General features: G+C 37.2%; 1 protein-coding gene across 4 annotated transcripts in view; it reads left to right on the forward strand.

Moving 5' to 3' along the window:
- FBXL4 (F-box and leucine rich repeat protein 4) overlaps nt 1-19867 on the forward strand; it is a 72485-nt gene that overhangs the window by 43965 nt on the left and 8653 nt on the right. For all 4 annotated transcript variants that reach the window (XR_008618397.1, XM_028494631.2, XM_055087611.1 and 1 more), the window contains 2 exons: nt 2921-3134; nt 19480-19551. Coding sequence is in view for 3 of the 4 variants with exons in the window: in XM_028494631.2 (XP_028350432.1) it covers nt 2921-3134; nt 19480-19551 (286 nt within the window). In the remaining variant the exon portion in view is untranslated. The remainder of the gene's footprint in view (nt 1-2920; nt 3135-19479; nt 19552-19867) is intronic.

Genomic DNA, 19867 nt, shown 5'->3' on the forward strand with positions numbered 1-19867 from the left:
CTGGTCCGGGAAGATCCCACATGCCGCGGAGCGGCTGGGCCCGTGAGCCATGGCCGTGGAGCCTGCGCGTCCGGAGCCTGTGCTCCGCAACGGGAGAGGCCACAACAGTGAGAGGCCCGCGTACTGCGAGAAAAAAAAAAATAGGATACTCCAGATCTCTGACACCCTACATTCATTTCTAGATTGCTAGCTTATAAATAGTGAAGAACTAGCCATAACTACGACATATACTCAGAGTAAGGTAAAAATGTTAATTTTGTCATATTTCTTAGGAGTTTGACCCTCTTAAGGGAAAAATTCTCTGAGTCCATAAAACTTAGTCTGTTCCAGAGTAGAGGAAATTGAAATTCTTCAATGAATTTTCACCATTGGAAGATTTATTCAACAAAGTCATCCAGTGTTTTCTACATGCCTGACATCATGCTAAGAACTGGGTACACCAAGAATCTGTTTCAGTTGCCGAAGGATTTGAGGCACCTTATAAAACTCAATGTAAACAAATCAGTATGTAAGGAAACTGTGGTTAACAGAAAAATAAATTATGGTTGAGAAATAGGTGAACCTGGGTTCAGTTCAGTATGAAGAAGGTATGTCATAATGTAGTACACACTGCCTCCCTTTGAAATAGATCCTGAGTCTGAATATTGAGCACAACATTCAGTGCCACCACCGGATCCAGTGCACCATCCTCTCTTCCCTGAATATGGTCGTGGTGTCCTGAGGGTCCCCCTGTTTTTACCCCTGCTCTCCTTCAGTCTGTTCTCCGCACAGAAACCGGAGTGACCCTGGTAAAATACAAGTAGGTTGTGCCACACCTCTGCTCAACACCCTCTGATGATTGAGGATCCCATCTCCCTCAAAAGAAAAGCCAGAGTCTTTATAGGACACACACTCTGAACTGCCCCTTACCTCTCTGATCTGCTCCCTACCGTTCCGTACTCTAGGCTGTCTGAGCTGTCCTGCCTCAGGGCTGTTGTGTTTGCCCCTCCCTTTGCCTGGAGTGCTGCTTCTCCAGGGAACTGTTTTGCTCACCCCCTCACTTCCTTTGGGTCTTGATTCACCTTCTCAATGAGGCTTCCCTTACCACCCTGTCTACCCTTGACACTTCCTGTTGTCCTTCTCTGCTTTTATTTTCTCCCTGGCACTTTTCACTCTCTAATATACTATTAATTTTACTCATTTAATTTATTTGTTTATGGTCGACCTCTCCTACCAAAATGTAAGTAAGCCCCATGAGAGCAGGAACTTTGCCCACTGCCAACTTCCAAGTGCCTAGAGTAATGCCTGGGTCATAGTTGGAGCTCAATAAATATTTGTTGAGTGAATGAATTAAGGTGCTTGGTGCAAACTGGCAATTTAGCTACTATAATACAAAGGACACAGCAGTGAGACAGGTCGGAGGAATTTAAGGAGAGGGATAGCATGAGGACTATCTGAGAATTTGAAGGAAGGTGAGGGCGGTTGTGTGAAATGCCACAATAAATCAGGTAATACAAGGACTGGAAAGAAAGGCCGTTTAATTTGGACTTTAAAAGGAAAGGATGAATTTAGGGAGAGCAGAACATACGCTGCAATGGATTAAGAATAAAGGGATGTTCTTGGATGTTTGGGTATAAATAAGATGTGTGGGCTACTGAGTTATTTGCAACATTTAAAATAAATTTGTAGCAATTAAATGTTTTAATTGTTGTTTGAATGTGTGTTGGCCAAGATTTCACTTTTATTTTAATGTTCGTGGGGTACTTTGGTCTTTGCAAACTGCTTTCACATTATTGTGGGATGTTCAAAACCACAGGGTGGTGAATGCTGTTAACATATTTCTAGTCTGCCTTCTACATCTGAGGAAATGCTGAGACTTGGGTAAATGGCTTTTCCAAGGTCACATGCTAGGAAGTGGTGGAACAGGGCAAAATATCCATCTTTTGACTTAGAAGTCCAGTGTTACTTCCTTTACTTTCATAAGTGATTGATTTAGTCAGTTTTATTTCGCATGTGTATTTGTAAGCTAATAATTAAATCATGTAGAAAAAAAGATGCGGCATAAATAAAATAGCAGTATGTGACTGATGGGACACTGAGATGGGCAAGAAGATGTCAAGAGACCTGGACAGGGATGAGTGGTGCGCTTGTTTAAGGGATAAACAGGCGCACCACTTGTTGATAAAGTTTCAGGGATATGAATACTCGTAGGCTCACATTTTACTTTTATTATCAGATGATGATTATGGAAAGGACTGTTTTCCCCCCATCTGTAATGTAATGAAGATAAATATTGTTATTACTACTCTGATAAAGGGTTTTGTGTCCTCCACATGAAGTTATTTCTGTGTATTTTGTGTGAAGCTGCAATTGAATATTTTGTAATAATTTCAACATCAGTCTAGGCATTAAATAGTATCAGTTACAAGGAACATATCTCAACAGTATAGTTAAACCACCCCAGAAATTTTCTTAGTTGAGAGGAGGCTAGTCTGATTTGTTTTGAGGTCATTTAGAGATGGCACTTTGTGTGCCACATTCAAAATAAATTATCCAGTACTGAATGGGTACTCTTTAGGGAGAAATATCTTCCAAGAGTTTAGAGTTTTGTTATGTTTTGTTTATTGGCTCTCCCAGCTCAGATGTGAATTACAGGTAAGTAGAAGAAAAACACCCTCTGCTTTCTTAATTTCCCACTTAGCAGTAGCTGACTTTTTATGTGATGTGAATCCGTTTTATCTTCTTAGGTTGATATATTTTAGCCTAACCGTGCCTGTTTTGGCATGCAGTAAATGAGAATTTAAGTGAAACAAGTTTTTTATTTTCCCTAATAGAAATCTATTCTTCTGAAGGTGTCTGCTTAAAGTCGATATAATTCCAAAGTACTTGCAAAAAATATCTTTTAGTTTTATGAAATTCACATGGAACATTGTTTTTACAGGTTTCTGAAGGTCTGTGGATCTGAATTAGTGCGTCTTGAATTATCTTGCAGCCACTTCCTTAATGAAACTTGCTTGGAGATTATTTCTGAGATGTGTCTAAATCTACAGGACTTAAATCTCTCATCCTGTGATAAACTACCACCTCAAGCTTTCAACCACATTGCCAAATTATGTGGCCTTAAACGACTCGTTCTCTATCGAACAAAAGTAGAGGTAAGATTTACACCTCTGCTAGTGTTAATAGCCAACCGAATATTTAGTTACCTGTAATTGCTCATAATAATGTGATTTCTGATTTTCAAATAGTTTAAGTGTATTATGCAACTTGACTATTCTAAAATCATTAGAGCTGGCTGGTTCAGTCATTTCAGAATTAGTCTATTGTGTTGTGTTTTTTTTTCATTTTAAGAAAATGTTATCCTCTGTGCTCTTAGAATTTTTGTAATGCTGTTCATGTTTCTAGGTAAAGAAGCAAGCAATGGGCTGAGGTGAGCCGAAATGCTGGCAGGGAATAAATTAGAGAAAGAGGTGGGAGGAAAGTATGTAGGAGAACATTTGCTTGGAATGGGAGGAAGCAAAGTGGAGTTTATCCAGGACCAGACTTTGGAGTTAAAATCCCTAATACATAGTTTAGGAGTCTCATTAAAGAAAAATGAAGTCATATAATATTTATTGATCTGCTTGCTTTTTTTCACATAGCTCTAGGACATCTTGCCAGGTCATTACATATACTACCCCCTGACTGTTTTCTTTTTTTTTTTTTATTGGAGTATAATTGCTTTACAATGTTGTGTTAGTTTCTACTGTAGAATAAAGTGGATCAGCTATATGTATACATATTACATTTTACCATAATCTACTCAACTGTTCCCCAAATGGTCAACATGTCGGTTTTTCCAGCTGTTTTTCTTTTACAAACCATCTAGCGATAACATTATTTTGCACAGAGTTTTTTATGGACCGGTTATTATTGCTATAGGATAGAGTTCTGTAAGTGGTATATCTGGTCACAGTATGTGCCTGAGCCCCTGTGATAAACATCCACTTCCTGCCATATACTTGTTTCCTCTACTCCAGTCATGTTGGCCTTCTTTCTATTCCTTGAATATTCTGATCTAGTCCCAGCTCACAGCTTTTTCTCCTCTGCCTGTCTGGAATATCCTTCCAGCTCATTACATGGCTGCCCTCTTCTCAACTCAATGTCCAACTTAAATATTTTTTTTTCAGAGATGGCTTCTTAGACATTGATAAAACCTAACCCTCCCCCCCTTCTAGTTTGCTTCTGTCATATCACCCACAGTGTATTTTCTTTTTAGAAACTTTATCACTATGAGATTATCTTATTGGTTTTCATACTATCACCTGTCTCCTCACATTGGGATATAAGTTTCATGAAGGTAGGACCCTTGTCTGTCTTTTTCATTGCCGTGTTCCTGGTATCTAGTATCATATGTGGTAAAGACTGGCCATTCAGTAAATATTTAAATGAATGCATAAGATAGCCAAATTACTTTTCCAAAATGGTGTACCCCACTCTAGTGACCCCTTGCCTGTCTTGAATGTTGCCTTGGCCAAGTATTCAATCTCTCTGTTTCCTCATATCTAAAGTGGAGATAATAAAAATACAGATCTCATAGGGTCATTGTGAGAATTCATTACAGTAATGTACTTAGAGGGTGCTGAATACATAGTAAACTCTCAATAAATATTAGCTACTAATAACAGTAGTAAGAGTAATAATATTACTATGGCAGTTTTGTAGTATGTTTTACTATGTGTTAGGAAAGTCTCCTCTCTATTCTTTTTAAACTTAAAAAAAAATCCTTGTGTATTATTCTTTCAGATATATCTTTCAGCAAGGATTTTATTAGCAGTGCCTTTATTATATTTCATTTTGCTCTTTAATAAGGCTTCCTATCTGTTCATATAGGTCTTGTTTTACATCCAAGAACATGTTATAGTTTTCTTCACTTAGGTTTTGTGAAACCTTTCTGGTTAAATTTAACCCTTGTAATTTTTAGTCTCAGATACTATTTTCTTTTATCTAATTTTAATTGGTTATTGTTAATATAAAGAAAAATTAGGTTTTTGTATATTTATCTTGTATTTGCTCACCTTACTGAATGCTTATAATTGTTCTAATAACTTATGTCTTTCGGGTTTTCTAATGATACAGTTATATAATCTGGAAATTAATATACTTTTTCTTTCTGTTCCAATGTTTAAAGTGTTGCTACATTAAGTAGAACTTCATAAACAACGTAGAATAATAGAGTCACAATAGGTATACCAGTTGCATTTCTAATATAGAGGGAATGTTTTTTTCTTTTTTTAATATTTATGTAACAAATATCTGCATGCCTGTTACGTGCCAGGCACTGCTCTAGACACTGGAACTTCATTAGTGAACTAAATAGAAATTCCTCATGTAGCTTACTAATTTTATATATTGTTTGATGTTTCTTTCTGATAAGTAGTCTTTATCATTCTCATTTGATTAAGAATATTTTTATCAAAAATGTATATTGTATTTAAAAATTTTAAAGCCTCCATTACCACACTGATCTTTTTTCTTCTTTTATTTATTAATATAATGACATGTTGAATAGTCCTTACATTCCTGCGGTAATTCCTACATGTTTTTTTTTTTTAACATCTTTATTGCAGTATAATTGTCCTACATGTTTTTGTTTGTTTGTTTTAAGAAATTTATTTATTTATTTATTTTTGGCTGTGTTGGGTCTTGGTTTCTGTGCGAGGGCTTTCTCTAGTTGTGGCAAACGGGGGCCACTCTTCATCGCGGTGCACGGGCCTCTCACTGTCGCGGCCTCTCTTGTTGCGGAGCACAGGCTCCAGACGCGCAGGCTCAGTAGTTGTGGCTCACGGGCCCAGTTGCTCCGCGGCATGTGGGATCTTCCCAGACCAGGGCTCGAACCCGTATCCCCTGCATTGGCAGGCAGATTCTCAACCACTGCGCCACCAGGGAAGCCCCTGTCCTACATGTTTTAACTTAATAAGTAGCTGGGTTATTTTCCTAATGTTTTGGAGCCAAGCTTTATCACTTAGAATCCAATATTTTGGATTCTAGCTTTATCACTTACGAATTATGTTACCTTGAGAAAGTTTCTTGACCCCTTGTGCTTCAGTAAAGTGGAGATAATGATAGTATGCCTTTCAAAGAGTTGTTATAAGGATTAACTGATTTAGTATATATAAAGTGTCTACAGCAGTACCTGGTTCATTGTAAATATTCTTTAAGAGTTAAGACTTACCAATACTTTTTACATCTGCTTTCTTCAATGAAATTGAGCTGTGTTTTTCCTTTTCATGCCATTTTATCAGGTTTGGAGCTGAGATTATGACACCTTCGCAAAATGATTTGTAACATTGACATCTTTTTCTTTGATCTGGAATAACTTTAACAAATGAGAATTATCTGTTAGATAGAATTTATCTATAAAACCATCTGGGTATATAGCATTTTTTATTGGTAGATCAGAGTAGATATCTTTAGCTTGACGTAGTTTTTAAACTAATCTATGGAAGTCTGAATATAGTATTCCTGGTTTGGGGCAAAATTTTTACCTAGAGTTTAACTGGTGACCTGCTTTGTTGGAAAGAAGACTTTGATTCTAGTTCTGGCCCTACCAGTGACAAGCTTAACTCATATAGTCCTCAAATTCCAAGATTCTTTCTTTGTAAAATGAGAGGACTATTGTCCCTGAATGCCAGTTTAAAGATAGTGTTAGCCCATGTTTTCACTGGTCTATGGTGAAATGACTCGTCATTTATGTGGGTGTAAAATTGTCAGCTATCTTTTCTTGGGTAGACCTATCTATTCTGAAATTATGCCACACCTGCTTTATACTGGTGTATTTACTGTTTTATATTGCTCTGTGTGTCTGATATCCTCTGAGCAAGATGATGCCTCATTTTAAAATATTCTGATTAAATTTAACTTTAAGAAGAAATGTAGCATAGTTCATTAATAAGTGAACCTTCAGGAAGAAAAATCGGGTAAAAACCAAGAAATTATATCAACTTGCTAGGCATCTTACATCTGTGATGATTTGTAAAAATATATTCCCTGTGATGCTTTTGAAATGTCGTAAATTAACATGATCTAAGTGTCAGGGAATCATTACATAGTCCACAGTTTTCTTCCATTTACCCCAAGAAACGGATAGAATATGACTACATATTTTTTAAAAAGTGTGATTTATAGGAATTGAGAAGATTTCATCTCTCAAGAGTGGAGACCTATACATATGTATCCAAGTCTAAATAGCATCAGCTCAGCTTCCCTCAGTTACTTAAACATAGATGTGAAATCACTGTATGACTGCATTAAGTAAAATTTGGTTTGTACCATATGTTACTACCTATTAAAGTTTGTTTTTATTAGTCTATCTGCTGAAATACCATAAAATCATTTATAAATTTACCCTACACAATTTTTCTGACATTTAGTACATAGAAAAAATTATAAAATTGATTTTCATTGTTCTACAGTTGACTTACAATAAAATAAAAAATAGTGTCATCTTAGTGATATAAATGGCAAAATTCAAAATTGAGAAAAACCTACCCAGGCAGTGTTTACTTTTACAGCTTCCCAGGTCTCTCTGCCTATACTTTATTCACTTCTGTTATCTTGTCATTCTTGGGATCTGCATCAGACTCCCCCACGGGCACCAAGTAACTCAGAGGAATAAAGGGAAAAGACAGCACAATCAGCTGGTCTCTTTTAAAACAAACAGAAGCCACAGCACTGGTATTTGCATCAATCTATAAGCACCTCCCTTGTCACTTAGGCAAAGCATTATGTCACCCCCTTTTCCCTTCCATATGTTCACTGCTTCAGTCCTGCACTCAATGATGTTGGTGGATGGGAGAAAACAGAGTGAGAAGACAAGATTTAGGGGATTGGCTTCTCTCTAAACCTTCCACATAATTGCTGGCAGTACATTCAGATGTTATAAACTGTCTTGGAAAGAAGGAATAGCAGTTGACTTCAGATGCCTCTGATGGCTCTAAGGAAATATATGAGGAGAAAAAGAAGATATGAATTTGAACTTCCTGGGAGAGGTTTCTTTTTTTTTAAAGGAATACATATTATCCAGTGCCACTTTTACCCTCGTTTTTCTAAATACTACATAATTATAAAGTAAGCAAAAATTAGTATTTCAAAATATTGACTCTATTATAGCGTATAATCTTCAGGGAGGTCAGATTTATGATGTAGTAGAGTTATATTTATGTGCCTATATATAATTTACATTAATAAATGTAATGTATTTATGCCATTTTATAAGATTGAAGCAAATCTGTGTGCATAGTGAATATAGCTTTAGAGGACATTGGAGACCTGGGTTTTAGTCCCAAAGTTTGGGAAAACTTACTGAATACGTTGTTTGCTGTCCTAGACATTTCACATATTATTTAATCCTTTACACTAGTCTATTGAGAGTAGGTGTTACTCTTAAATCTTACAGATGATGAAATGAAGGTCCCAAAAGATTAATATTTCCCAGGGGCACAGAGCAATAAGTTAGAGTCAGGATTTGAACCTAGATTTGGTGGCCTCAGAGTTACAGTGAAAATTGTAAGATACATAAGAGCATAGAATAGTAGTTATTCTAATAGCTAGGCTGCCTCTATCTAAAATAGAGCTTTTCTCTTTACCACTTAATCCTTTTCTAATCCATAATTGGTAAGGAAATATAACATTGTAAATAAGATACACAACATTTTGATCCAGTGTAAAATGCAAACTATTAAGTTATATTCTGTAAACATTTTCTAGTCTAAAATATCTACTATAGACAAATGGACTTTTGCCTTTTATCTTTATTATGAACAAGCTTAGTTTGAAGTCTTAGTTCTGAATTTATAATATCAGTTATTCAAATTACATTTAGTATCATTTAAGTAGTAGCTTGTAGAATCCATACATAATGAACTACCTCAAGCAAATGGTTTATATATATAGACCAACTCTCAATATTACACCGTAGTGGGGAGCAGCATTGGTACATATAATTTCCCCCAATATTTTAGCATGTAAAGTGGTACATTGTTGATGTCTAGGTAGTATGTTCTTAAGTGGTTAGGTATAGTCAGACATATTGCAGGTCTGGTTACTCAATAAGAATGAGAATGCAGGAGAACAAAACTATAGTAGGGTCAGAATTGCCTTATATGCAGGTAGGTAGATCCTGGTGTGCTGATGTGGCACCTCCCTGAGCCGATGGTGAAACAGGCAGTGGGCCCAGGGCACTGGGCTTCTCTGTACCTGACATTTTACCGACAAGGCCTGCTGCGTTGACCACTGAGCCTCATGTGTAACCTTGTCAGACACTGGGGCTGTATCCCAGTGCATTTCATTTGTACTGCTTAATTGCTGCTTTGGTAGTCAACTATGTGAGAGCAACCTTCAAACAAGCCCCACGTGTCATTGTCACCAATTTTTGAGCCCAGCCTTTTATGACCTGGCCTGGCTCGTTAAGATTTTTCTCCCCAGCTCTACTGCTTTGGCTAATACCATAGCTGGTACCCTACAGTGAGAGGAAGCAGCAGTAGGATCTTGTTCAGACTTTAGGTATGATTAAAACTGCTTAGCAGTGCGGTCTGGGTGTTCATTCAGACATTATTTGATAATTTAACAGCTGGGAAGATATTTGTTATTTGGTCTGTATCAGAGATCAGTGTAAAAAACCTCAGTCCTAGAGAGTTCCAAGGTGATGGAGGAGGAGGAGGACGTGGTGTTCATCTCTCTCTACGGATGCATCAGGAATACATCTACAGATGCCACCGTTCTCACAGAACACCAGCTAAACACTAGCAGAAGACCTTGGACACTGGAAAACACTATAAAGATCCCCGTATAAGTGGGTATGACAAAAGAAAGAAGGGAGAAGGAGGAGGAGAGGAAGCGGGACAGGACCTGCACCCCGGGGGGTGGAGGGGTGGGAAGCTGAAGCAGGGGAGAGATTCCCGCATCTGGGGAAGCCCCCTCACTGATGGGGAAATCGGTTGGGACAGAGGGAAGCATTTGAGGCTGTCAGAGGAGGGTGAAGTGACCAATCTGTGGCAGATGGGACAGAATGAAAAAACTCAGTCCGTCTCTTGGCTTTCCCACTTGAAAGATTTATGTGCTTGGGTAAGTCACTTCGACTAAGCTAAAAGTTTATGTATCTGTTAAAAAAAAACCTTACCCTATCACATAGGCTATTGAGAAGACCAAATTAGGTCGTACATGTAAACAACAACACACTTAATAAATTAGATGGACTTATGTAAATGTGAAAATGATAGTATAGGTTTACTCAGCATAGTCCTACACAATCATTCCCAACTTTGTCAAGTATTCTTTTAGGTCTTCCTAAATAGGAATATCTTTTCCATCATGTGCTAAGAGAGATTTAGGCCGAATCACTGCTTTCACACTTATGATCTGTTTCTGGTAAAAGGAATGTTCATTCCTAACTTATAAACTCCCTAATGGGAGGGACCATGTTTGACTGTTTACTTTTTACAACCAGTACGTAGAACAGTGTCTGGTATTCACTGTAGTGACTATATCTAGTAGATATTCAGTAAACTTGTGTTGAATGAATGAGTGATAACTCTCGCTTGTCAATTCATTTTTTCTTTATTTGCTAAGTGAGTAAGCATAAGTTTGTCTTTGTGCAGAATAACCACATCAACTAAGCAGAGGGGTGGGTGGATCTACAACTTGGAAAACTTGTAAGAAAATATTTGAACTGTATTTGTCCAGAATTTTTAGCTCTAAAAAGTAGTGAAATATAGTTCTATTTGTTTTGTTAGTTTATTTCGTGAGATCTTTTTCTTTCTTTAGGTATGTTTAAGATTGTGATGAAAAATCGCTTCCTCAGAGAAATAGCAAATGTCTTCTTATAACATCAACCAAAAAAAGAAAATCATTAAATAACCTCTTTGCAGAGTTAGGGGTATATATTTGTTGAATTTCAGCAGTTGTGGAGCAGTAAATGTATGCCTGGTGAAAAACAAGATAGTACTAGGTGATGGAGAGACAGAAATGACCCTCAAGCTGAGATTTAGACCCTGTTTATTGCGTGATCCCAGCATAACTCGTGAAATGAGTGGTTAAATGCAGTAATTTTCTTTTTACTGAATTTGGTAGATCTTTTAGAATTGTGTAGGCAAGACTTTTAGGCAAAAGATGGGAACTTAGAACAAACAGGAAGGAGAACTTTAGTTGTACTTAGTTTCTTCTACCATCCGTGACAAAGAAGTAGTTATAGTAGAGTGAGGTATATAATGATTGGAAAGACTTTAAGTACCTTTAGTCCTTTTCATCTCTATTCACAAGATACTTATTTTTTTTTCTTTTTTAACATCTTTATTGGAGTATAACTGTTTTACAATGGTGTGTTAGTTTCTGCTTTACAACAAAGTGAATCAGTTATACATATACATATGTTCCCATATCTCTTCCCTCTTGCGTCTCCCTCCCTCCCACCCTCCATATCCCACCCCAAGATTCTTATTATTTATGATAAACATTAACTGCAAGTACTTCTTTAGCCATACATGATGATGTATTCTCATGAGAGGAGGGCTATAGAAATTTAACTTATTAAATAGACTTTTAAATACTTAAAAGGAAAAAGCTTTTATTTTGAAATAATTTTAGACTTACAAAAAGTTGCATAAAAAGTAGATTTCCCTACTATATGCATATTTTTTTCCTGAACCATTTGAAAATAAGTAGAAGATATAATTCTCTTTTACCCTTGAAGGGACATATACCTGCAACCTATTCGTAAATACTTGTGCCATGGGCTGAATTGTGTCTCCCCAAAATTCATATGTTGAAGTCGTAACCCCCAGTACTGCATAATGTGACTGTAGTTGGAGATAGGGCCTTTCAAGAGGTAATTAAGTTAAATGAGGTCATTAGGATGGGGCCTAATCCAATATGAGTGGTGTCCTTATAAGAGGAGGAGATTAGGACACAGACACACACACAGGGAAGACCATATGAAAACACCGGAAGGAGATGGCCAGTTTCAAGCCAAGAGGAGAGGCCTTAGAAGAAACTAACCCTGCTGACGCCTTGATCTCAGACTTCTAGCCTCCAGAATTGTAAAAATTAATTTCTGTTGTTTAAGCTACCCAGTCTATGGTACTTTGTCATAGCAGTTCTAGCAAACTAATACAACTTACAAAGGATAGCATAAGGATAACTTTTTAACATATTGCATAAAAAGTGACTTCAAGAGAAGTCCTTTGCATTGTCTAAAACAATCTGGATTAGTGTTAGGAATTTGAGCCTATTTACCTTTTCTTTGTTTGGGAAAAAATATCTGAAGTTGGGGGTGAGATGGGGCATGATAGGTAGCTCAGTAAGAATGACATTCTGTTGCTTAGAAAAAATATCTGAAGTTGGGGGTGAGATGGGGCATGATAGGTAGCTCAGTAAGAATGTCATTCTGTTGCTTAGCAGCAGACAAGAAAACCAAGAGTGTTTTTTTTAAAGTTGGAGTTATAAATGGAACACCTGCATCCAATTTTGATTGCCTCCCTTCAAGAATGATAGAGCATAAATTGAAAGAATCTGAAGTAGTGCAAAAACTGATTATAGGTATTGTAGGGGACTAGTATATGACAGTAATCCATAAATGTGGTTCAGCAACTGTTTACTTGGCCTACTAGGCTGGGACGACAGTTTCAAGGACCCCACTGCCTTCATCTTCATGAACTAGAAGACAAACAAAAGTAGCTGATCTTTACTTCTGTTGGATATCAACACTGTCCTCCTAGTTTCTTTTTTCTGTGCCAGTTTATTCAGCAGAGTGAATATATAAGTAAAAATGCATACCACCCTGTCTGTTAATGAAAGCACCTGAGCTTTCCTACAAAAGATACATAAACTGTCCTTTGCAAACAGCATGATTTGATTTAGTGCCATGAATTTGCTTTCTGACACATAGATAATGGTGTTCTCCTGACTGCGTTCTTATTTGATTTAGAGAACACATTCCTGTATGTTGGTAAGTAGAAGCAGGGATGGTCTTTCTTTTAGTAGAGCAAGTGCATTTAACAGACTTGAGGAAAGGAGTGGCCTCTCACCAGAGCCACTGCTGATCATTAACTAAGATCGAACAATTGAAGCAGGAAGAACCTACTTTGGGCACCTAAATTGGCTAATGCAGGCTGTCATTAGCTGTCACCTAAAAGGCAGTCCATTTCAGACAGATTTGTTTAGCTAGACAACATATAAAACAAAAGATATTAATAATTACTTTGTTCTTAAACAGAATCAAGAATTAAGATTTTAATAACTTTCACTATATTATATTCTAAAACTAACAAACTTTTAAAAGTCTTTATGTCTCCAGGCAAGAATAGGTCTATACTTCTTTTCTATCCTGGATTGCTGTATAGAAGTGCCAGTGGAAAGTGCCAGGCTTTTGGTGGGATTGAGTGTGTGTGACCTGCATGATGGGCTGTGATTCAGTCACAGTTGAGAAGCTTCTTGGGGGTCAGATTCATTATCATCCACATTCATGACAGTAACCAGTATACCGGCTATAAGAAATCTACCTGGTAAGGACACATTCATTAGAGATAGCTGATTAACACATTCTCTGACTGTTGGCATGTCACAGGGGAAACCAAATTACAGTTATAAGACCCGGCTGGTGAGTCCAGAATGAGAACAGTGAGTGTTAGTTATGTGACTTAAATGCTTAAAGGCATCAACACAAAACAGATTGATACCATCCTCTTAACAGGAAGGAAAGACATGCTTTTGGAAGAAAATAGTGTCAACCAATGTGTGCTTCAGATTCCTATGCTCCCTTGATGGTCCAACCCTTACCCCTCTGATCAAAACTTTCTTTCTTTTATATAGGCAATAAGGTTACAGTCAAGTCCAGCTGGTGTGCAAACTGCCATGACTTTTTGACTGCACATCTCTGCCATCATCCATCCCGGGTTGATATGGAAATTGATCAGTTTAGTCATCTGTGAGCAAAGATGTATTCAACTGTATTATTATAGGAGAGATCCACTACAGTGGTAAAAATAGGCTCTGAAAGGAGACTACAGGGCAAGGCACATGTGTGTGATTTAGTCTTAGGTTTTGTTCTTTCACACATATGGGTTTTTGGAATTTAACACATTATTTGAACCTTATACTAAAATTTCTGAGACTGTGGTCTAGGGTATGTCTACAGTTAGGTTTAGAGAACTTTCCTTTTTTTTCCTCAAAGGCATGTATAAGAGCTTTATTAATTTATGTCATTTATGATCTTGAACATTCTCTTTTTAGAGAACAATCAGAAGTCTTAACTTTTCCACCACAGGGCTGATCTTCAGGTTTAACCTATAAAAGACAATATTATTTTCAAGTTGTGATTATGTATCAGTATATAAACTATACCATATTGTATATTTAAACTGTATAAAAGAACAATTATAGCAAATATCTATAAAGTAATTGAATTGAAATATTCTAAAGATAGTTAGTTTCAAGTACTTTAAATAGGTCTTAAAATACTTCAACTTTTATTCTATATTTCCCTTCCCCAAATTTAGAGATTGGAACACTGGGGCAAAAAAAAATTAAATTAGAGAAAGAGAAATTCATACATATATGTAGATGGATCTTAAATTACAATAATTGAGAATTGTGTTCTTACGATTTCTTTGGTGGTATTTCTTATGTAAATTTATAAATTTTCATTTAATGAACATACTTTTATAAAATCCTATCTCATTACTTGTAGTTATTGCTGTGATATGTTTGAAATATAGCATCAGTGAAAGTATACTTGTGATCAGGTGATGTCCCTAGTCTCTGTTTTAGCTGGTGCATGTCTGTGATATATAAACTTATCTATTTCTTTAAGATGCTTTCTAGGAATCGTGGTTTATTTATTTGTTTGTTTTTGCCGTGCCATGCAACATATGGGATCCTAGTTCCCCAACCGGGGATGGAACCTGTGCCCCCTGCATTGGGAGCACGGAGTCTTTTTACTTTTAAATAAATTTATTTATTTATTTTTGTCTGTGTTGGGTCTTCGTTGCTGCGTGCGCGGGCTTTCTCTAGTTGGCGGGGAGAGGGGGCTACTCCTTGTTGCCGTGTGCGGGCTTATTGCGGTGGCTTCTTTTGCTGTGGAGCACGGGCCCTAGGGGTGAGGGCTTCAGTATTTGTGGCGCATGGGCGTAGTTGCTCCGCAGCATGTGGGATCTTCCCAGACCAGGGCTCGAACCCGTGTCCCCTGTATTGGCAAGTGGAGTCTTAATCACTCAGCCACCAGGGAAGTCCCGGGAGCACAGAGGCTTAACCACTGGACTGCCAGGGAAGTCCTTAGGAATCAGGACTTAGAGTAGAGATATACAGACTTGGGAGCCTATCTTCCTATACTGAGTGTTACAAGTAAGGGTTGTATTCTTTTTTTTTTTTTTTGTGGTATGCGGGCCTCCCTCCGTTGTGGCCTCTCCCGTTGCGGAGCACAGGCTCCGGACGCGCAGGCTCAGCGGCCATGGCTCACGGGCCTAGCCGCTCCGCGGCATGTGGGATCCTCCCAGACCGGGGCGCGAACCGGGTTCCCCTGCATCGGCAGGCGGACGCGCAACCAATGCGCCACCAGGGAAGCCCTAGGGTTGTATTCTTTATTAAAGATAAGCAACAATTAATTTTTAACTGCAAAAGTTATTAATTAATTATAATAATTATAAACCTGTATTAATATAAAATATGAACACAGTATTGCATATGTGGTTTATGTAAGGTCTCATTATAAAATGTACATGGTATGCATAATTATAACTCTACTAAGCTACAAATCTGGAATATCTAAACCATTTATGTGAGTATAATAAGTATCAGTTATCCTTTTATTAAGTATTTTTGCTTAGCACGTTAGTAGTGTGGAGCATAGGAGATTTTGAACTTTATGGGTAGCATCTCTTAAAAAGCTGTCAATGAAAATTTGAATTCCTGCCTTCTTTTACCTCTTAATAAATTTCCTTGTAACAAGTAGAGGCAATAATAATTCTCTATAACTTAATAGTTACCCGTTGGATTTTGAGGCTGCTGAACAGGGTTAGTAGGTAAATTTTAGGTTGAATATAAAAGGATTCTTTATTTCTTTTTAAAAAATATTTATTTATTTATATTTTGGCTGCGTCAGGTCTTAGTTACAGCACAGAGGCTCTTCATTTTGATGCATGGGCTTCTCTCTAGTTGTGGCATGCGGGCTCAGTAGTTGTGGCACGCAGGCTCTCTAGTTGTGGCGCACGGGCTCAGTTGCCCGGCAGCATGTGGGACCTTAGTTCCCCAACCAGGGATCAAACGGGAATCCCCTGCATTGCAAGACGGATTTTTAATCACTGGACCACCAGGGAAGTCCCCAAAGGATTCTTTCTTTATGAACATAAATCCTGCTACCAGGTGCCAGCTTCACCTAGAGTGTGTTTTGAAAATTCTGTAAAAGAAATTAACATGGAGCCAGTCACTTCTTAGTGACTCCAGTTCCACAGTGATTTAAATAAGGTTGGCCTTTGTTTAAAAATTGCAAACTCATTTGAAAATGAATCTGCTGCACTGCATTATTAAAGCTGCTAACTATTTAAATTGTGTTTTAATTTTATAGAGCTACTCTTGTGCTTATATTGAATTTTACAGGTCTAACCAGCAGAATTTGTCAGTTTGGGAAGCTAAAAGATATCTTAAGTCTTAAGTAAGAGGTTCATAAAATTGTTCAGTTTTTATTTCTGAATACCTTTTTTTATAGTACGCTTAATATAGGTTTAATCCATCTATATGTGTGTTCTACAAGGGTAAAAGTGATGCAAGTACTCGTTAAGGTAGAATTGTTTTCTTAAGTTGGGGGTGGGCAAATTCTTTCTGCGAAGGGCTGGATAGTAAATATTTGGGGCCTTGCAGGCCATATGGTCTCTGTCATAACTACTCAGCCCTGCTGTTGTAGTGTGAAAACAGCTATAAACAATACATAAATGAATGGGTGTGCCATGTTCCAATAAAACTTTATTTACAAAAACAACCAATGGGCTGAATTTGGCCCATGAGCAGTATTTTCTCAACTGCTCTAAATCACTGAGACTGTGGTCTCTAAAATCAGGTCATTTTATGTCTGGAAGTGAAGAGGTAGTTTCTCCTTTTTGCTTTAGCATCAATAGTAGTACTTTAATTCTGAATACTAATAGCATAGAGAAAGAAGATACTAAAGATATTCTAGGAGGACATTGGTTAACTGGATTTGGAGAGATTGCAAGCTGATCTATAGATGTGTGCTGTATACCTGGGTACTCCCACAGTCTCTGGCTTATCGTGAGCTCTGCTGGAGAAAGTCAGGAAACTGTTAACTTGTGCTTGCTCACCTCTGTGCTACCAGTCAACCCTTTTATTTATCTCTATTTGACTCCTTGTTACATTCCTCACAGCATCCCTAACGGTAAGGTCATCCTTATCCCCGTATAGCTTGGTCTCAGCATTTGATCTCACATCTCTTACTTAGCAAAGATGTGTGGTATTCAATATGACTCTCTTACGTTCTATGTTAGTTCCTTTTTTAAGGTAGGAATGAAAAATGATAATTCTACTACTAAATGAATTTTTAATTCTCAATTTAATATGCAGACTGTGTAAGTTATTGTAAAATATTTGCCCGAATAAGTATAATAGTCCATGGATTCCTCTTCTACGACTTGAAATTCCTCCAGAATGCATCTACCCTTACATAGGTGTTTTCTAGATACATAATTATGAGAATGTTAATTCAAAAGTGATCATAATGTATAGTAAAGTTATGTAATTTTCAAGCATGTTTTTAAACCCTGAGTCATGATAAAGGTCACTTCTGAGAAAGTATGTGAATGGATGGAGGGATACACAAATACAGTAGATAAGCAAAGAAGGCAAAATGTTAAGATTTGATAAATCTGAGTTGTGACTACATGGGTGTTTATTGTCTTGGACTCTATACTTGTCTGCATATTTGAGGTTCTTCACTGTAAGTAATTTAAAAATAAATGACCAAACAATTTCCATGAATCATGAATGAGGTGTATGTATATGTATTTTTTTTTATTTAAAATTTCTTATCCACAAGAATATATGGGATCGTCTCTAAAAATTCTCTACTATGTTCTGGATCTTGCTCCGGGAAAATCTTATAAAACAACCTTGTGATAAGATCTGGTACTTTAATAAAAACAAACCTAATGTCATTTTCCCATCAGTAAGTTAAAATAGCTAAGTATTATGGAGAATCTGAAACTTAACTTATCTTCATATACCTCTTCTGATGTCAACATTCTGAGAGCTGCATGGCATTGTCTTATAAATGTTATAAGTTATGTTGAAACTTAAGCATAAAATCAATATAAACATTTTTTTTGCTTAAATTTTTAAAAATGCACAACAGTGAAACAATTAGTCTTAAGTTTAGTACCAATCTAGGGCCTATTATAACTACTATTATTTTATTTTTGCCCTATTTTAAATGAAGTACTTTGTTACTTTATTTTCTCAACAGGAATCTGAATAAATGTTTTGTGTTGTCATTGGCACATTCTTCAATCCCTCCCCAACTGATAATTTTTTCATTTCTGAACACTTGGAATAGATTAAACAGAGGCTGTATAATATCATCTTAATTTTGGTAGATATGATTTATTTAGTTCAGATGTTTAGAAAGTTTGCCACATGTTTGAGTAGTATTTTTTTTAATTTATAAAAGGAAAAACTAGAAATCTGAATGCTTTGCATTGCTCGTTTTTAAATTTTTCATGGCAGGCATGTCATCAAGTGAAATTTTTACTGTTCAGAGGTATTTCAGGAACCACGATTATGTAGCAGTCTCGGACACCTTTGGGTTTCTTTAGTGGTGAGACCGTTTCCATTGCACCGGATGGATGGGCTGAAATGGCAGGAACATGACTAGAAAGTGCATGTTTCGGTCAGCATGTTGCTAGTGACAGGTGCTCGATGGTTGTTGGGATCCTTGTCAACAAAGAGAATTCTCTGACATTAAAGTCACCGGCTCAATCCTGATTTGGGGTGGCTATTGGCAGTTCCATCAGCCTTGCAGCTGATCAGTGAATGTCAGAGCTGCCGCTGTTCTACGGTTGTCACCAACCCTTGGTGCTTTTTTTTTTTTTTTTTTTTTTTTTTTTTGAGGGAGGGAGGGATGGTTTAGCTTGTCTTGTTCAGTCTTCACCAGGCTTTCAAATTGCTTACGTTTGGAAAATGCACTGAGAGGTCATAGGGAATATAGGTGTCTTTAGGGCATGCAAAATCATATACAGAGTGACGACTTACTACGTGGAGACGAGTAATGATTACCTTGACTCCAAGCCAATCAATGGTGCGAACACCTGGGGACTCATTAAATGGCATTTGTGGTATTTGTAACCGAGGTTTTGAGCTCTATTTCAGGAAAAGCAGTGACAGCCTTTAATGTCTAATTGACCTCTTCTCTTTGTTTCACTTTCTTGTCCTTTCCTTATTTGCCTCTGATGTGGTTCCTGATGGCAGCAAACAGCCCTGCTCAGCGTTTTGAACTTCTGTTCAGAGCTTCAGCACCTCAGTTTGGGTAGTTGTGTCATGGTAAGTATTTGAAAATTCTTTATTCTCAATTGCTGCTTCTCTTTTTCTTCCCATGGGTGACTTTTATCCTGACCCTCCCCACACCCACCCACAGCTTTTCAGATTTATGGATAACTATGTGCAACCCGCTTTAAAACATTTTTCTTAAATGGGAGAATTTGTCTTTGAAGCATTGACATTATTTATCTGTGAGAACAAGAAAAGAAGTATAGTGTGCTGCAAAGAGTGTGGTTCTGCCTCAAGCCAGATGTTATCTCAGACAAGCTATTTAACTCTCTGGGCTTCTTTACAAAGTAATATATCAATCATACCCAAA

Source organism: Physeter macrocephalus, chromosome 10 (assembly GCF_002837175.3).
Source record: "Physeter macrocephalus isolate SW-GA chromosome 10, ASM283717v5, whole genome shotgun sequence".
NCBI lineage: Eukaryota > Metazoa > Chordata > Mammalia > Artiodactyla > Physeteridae > Physeter > Physeter macrocephalus.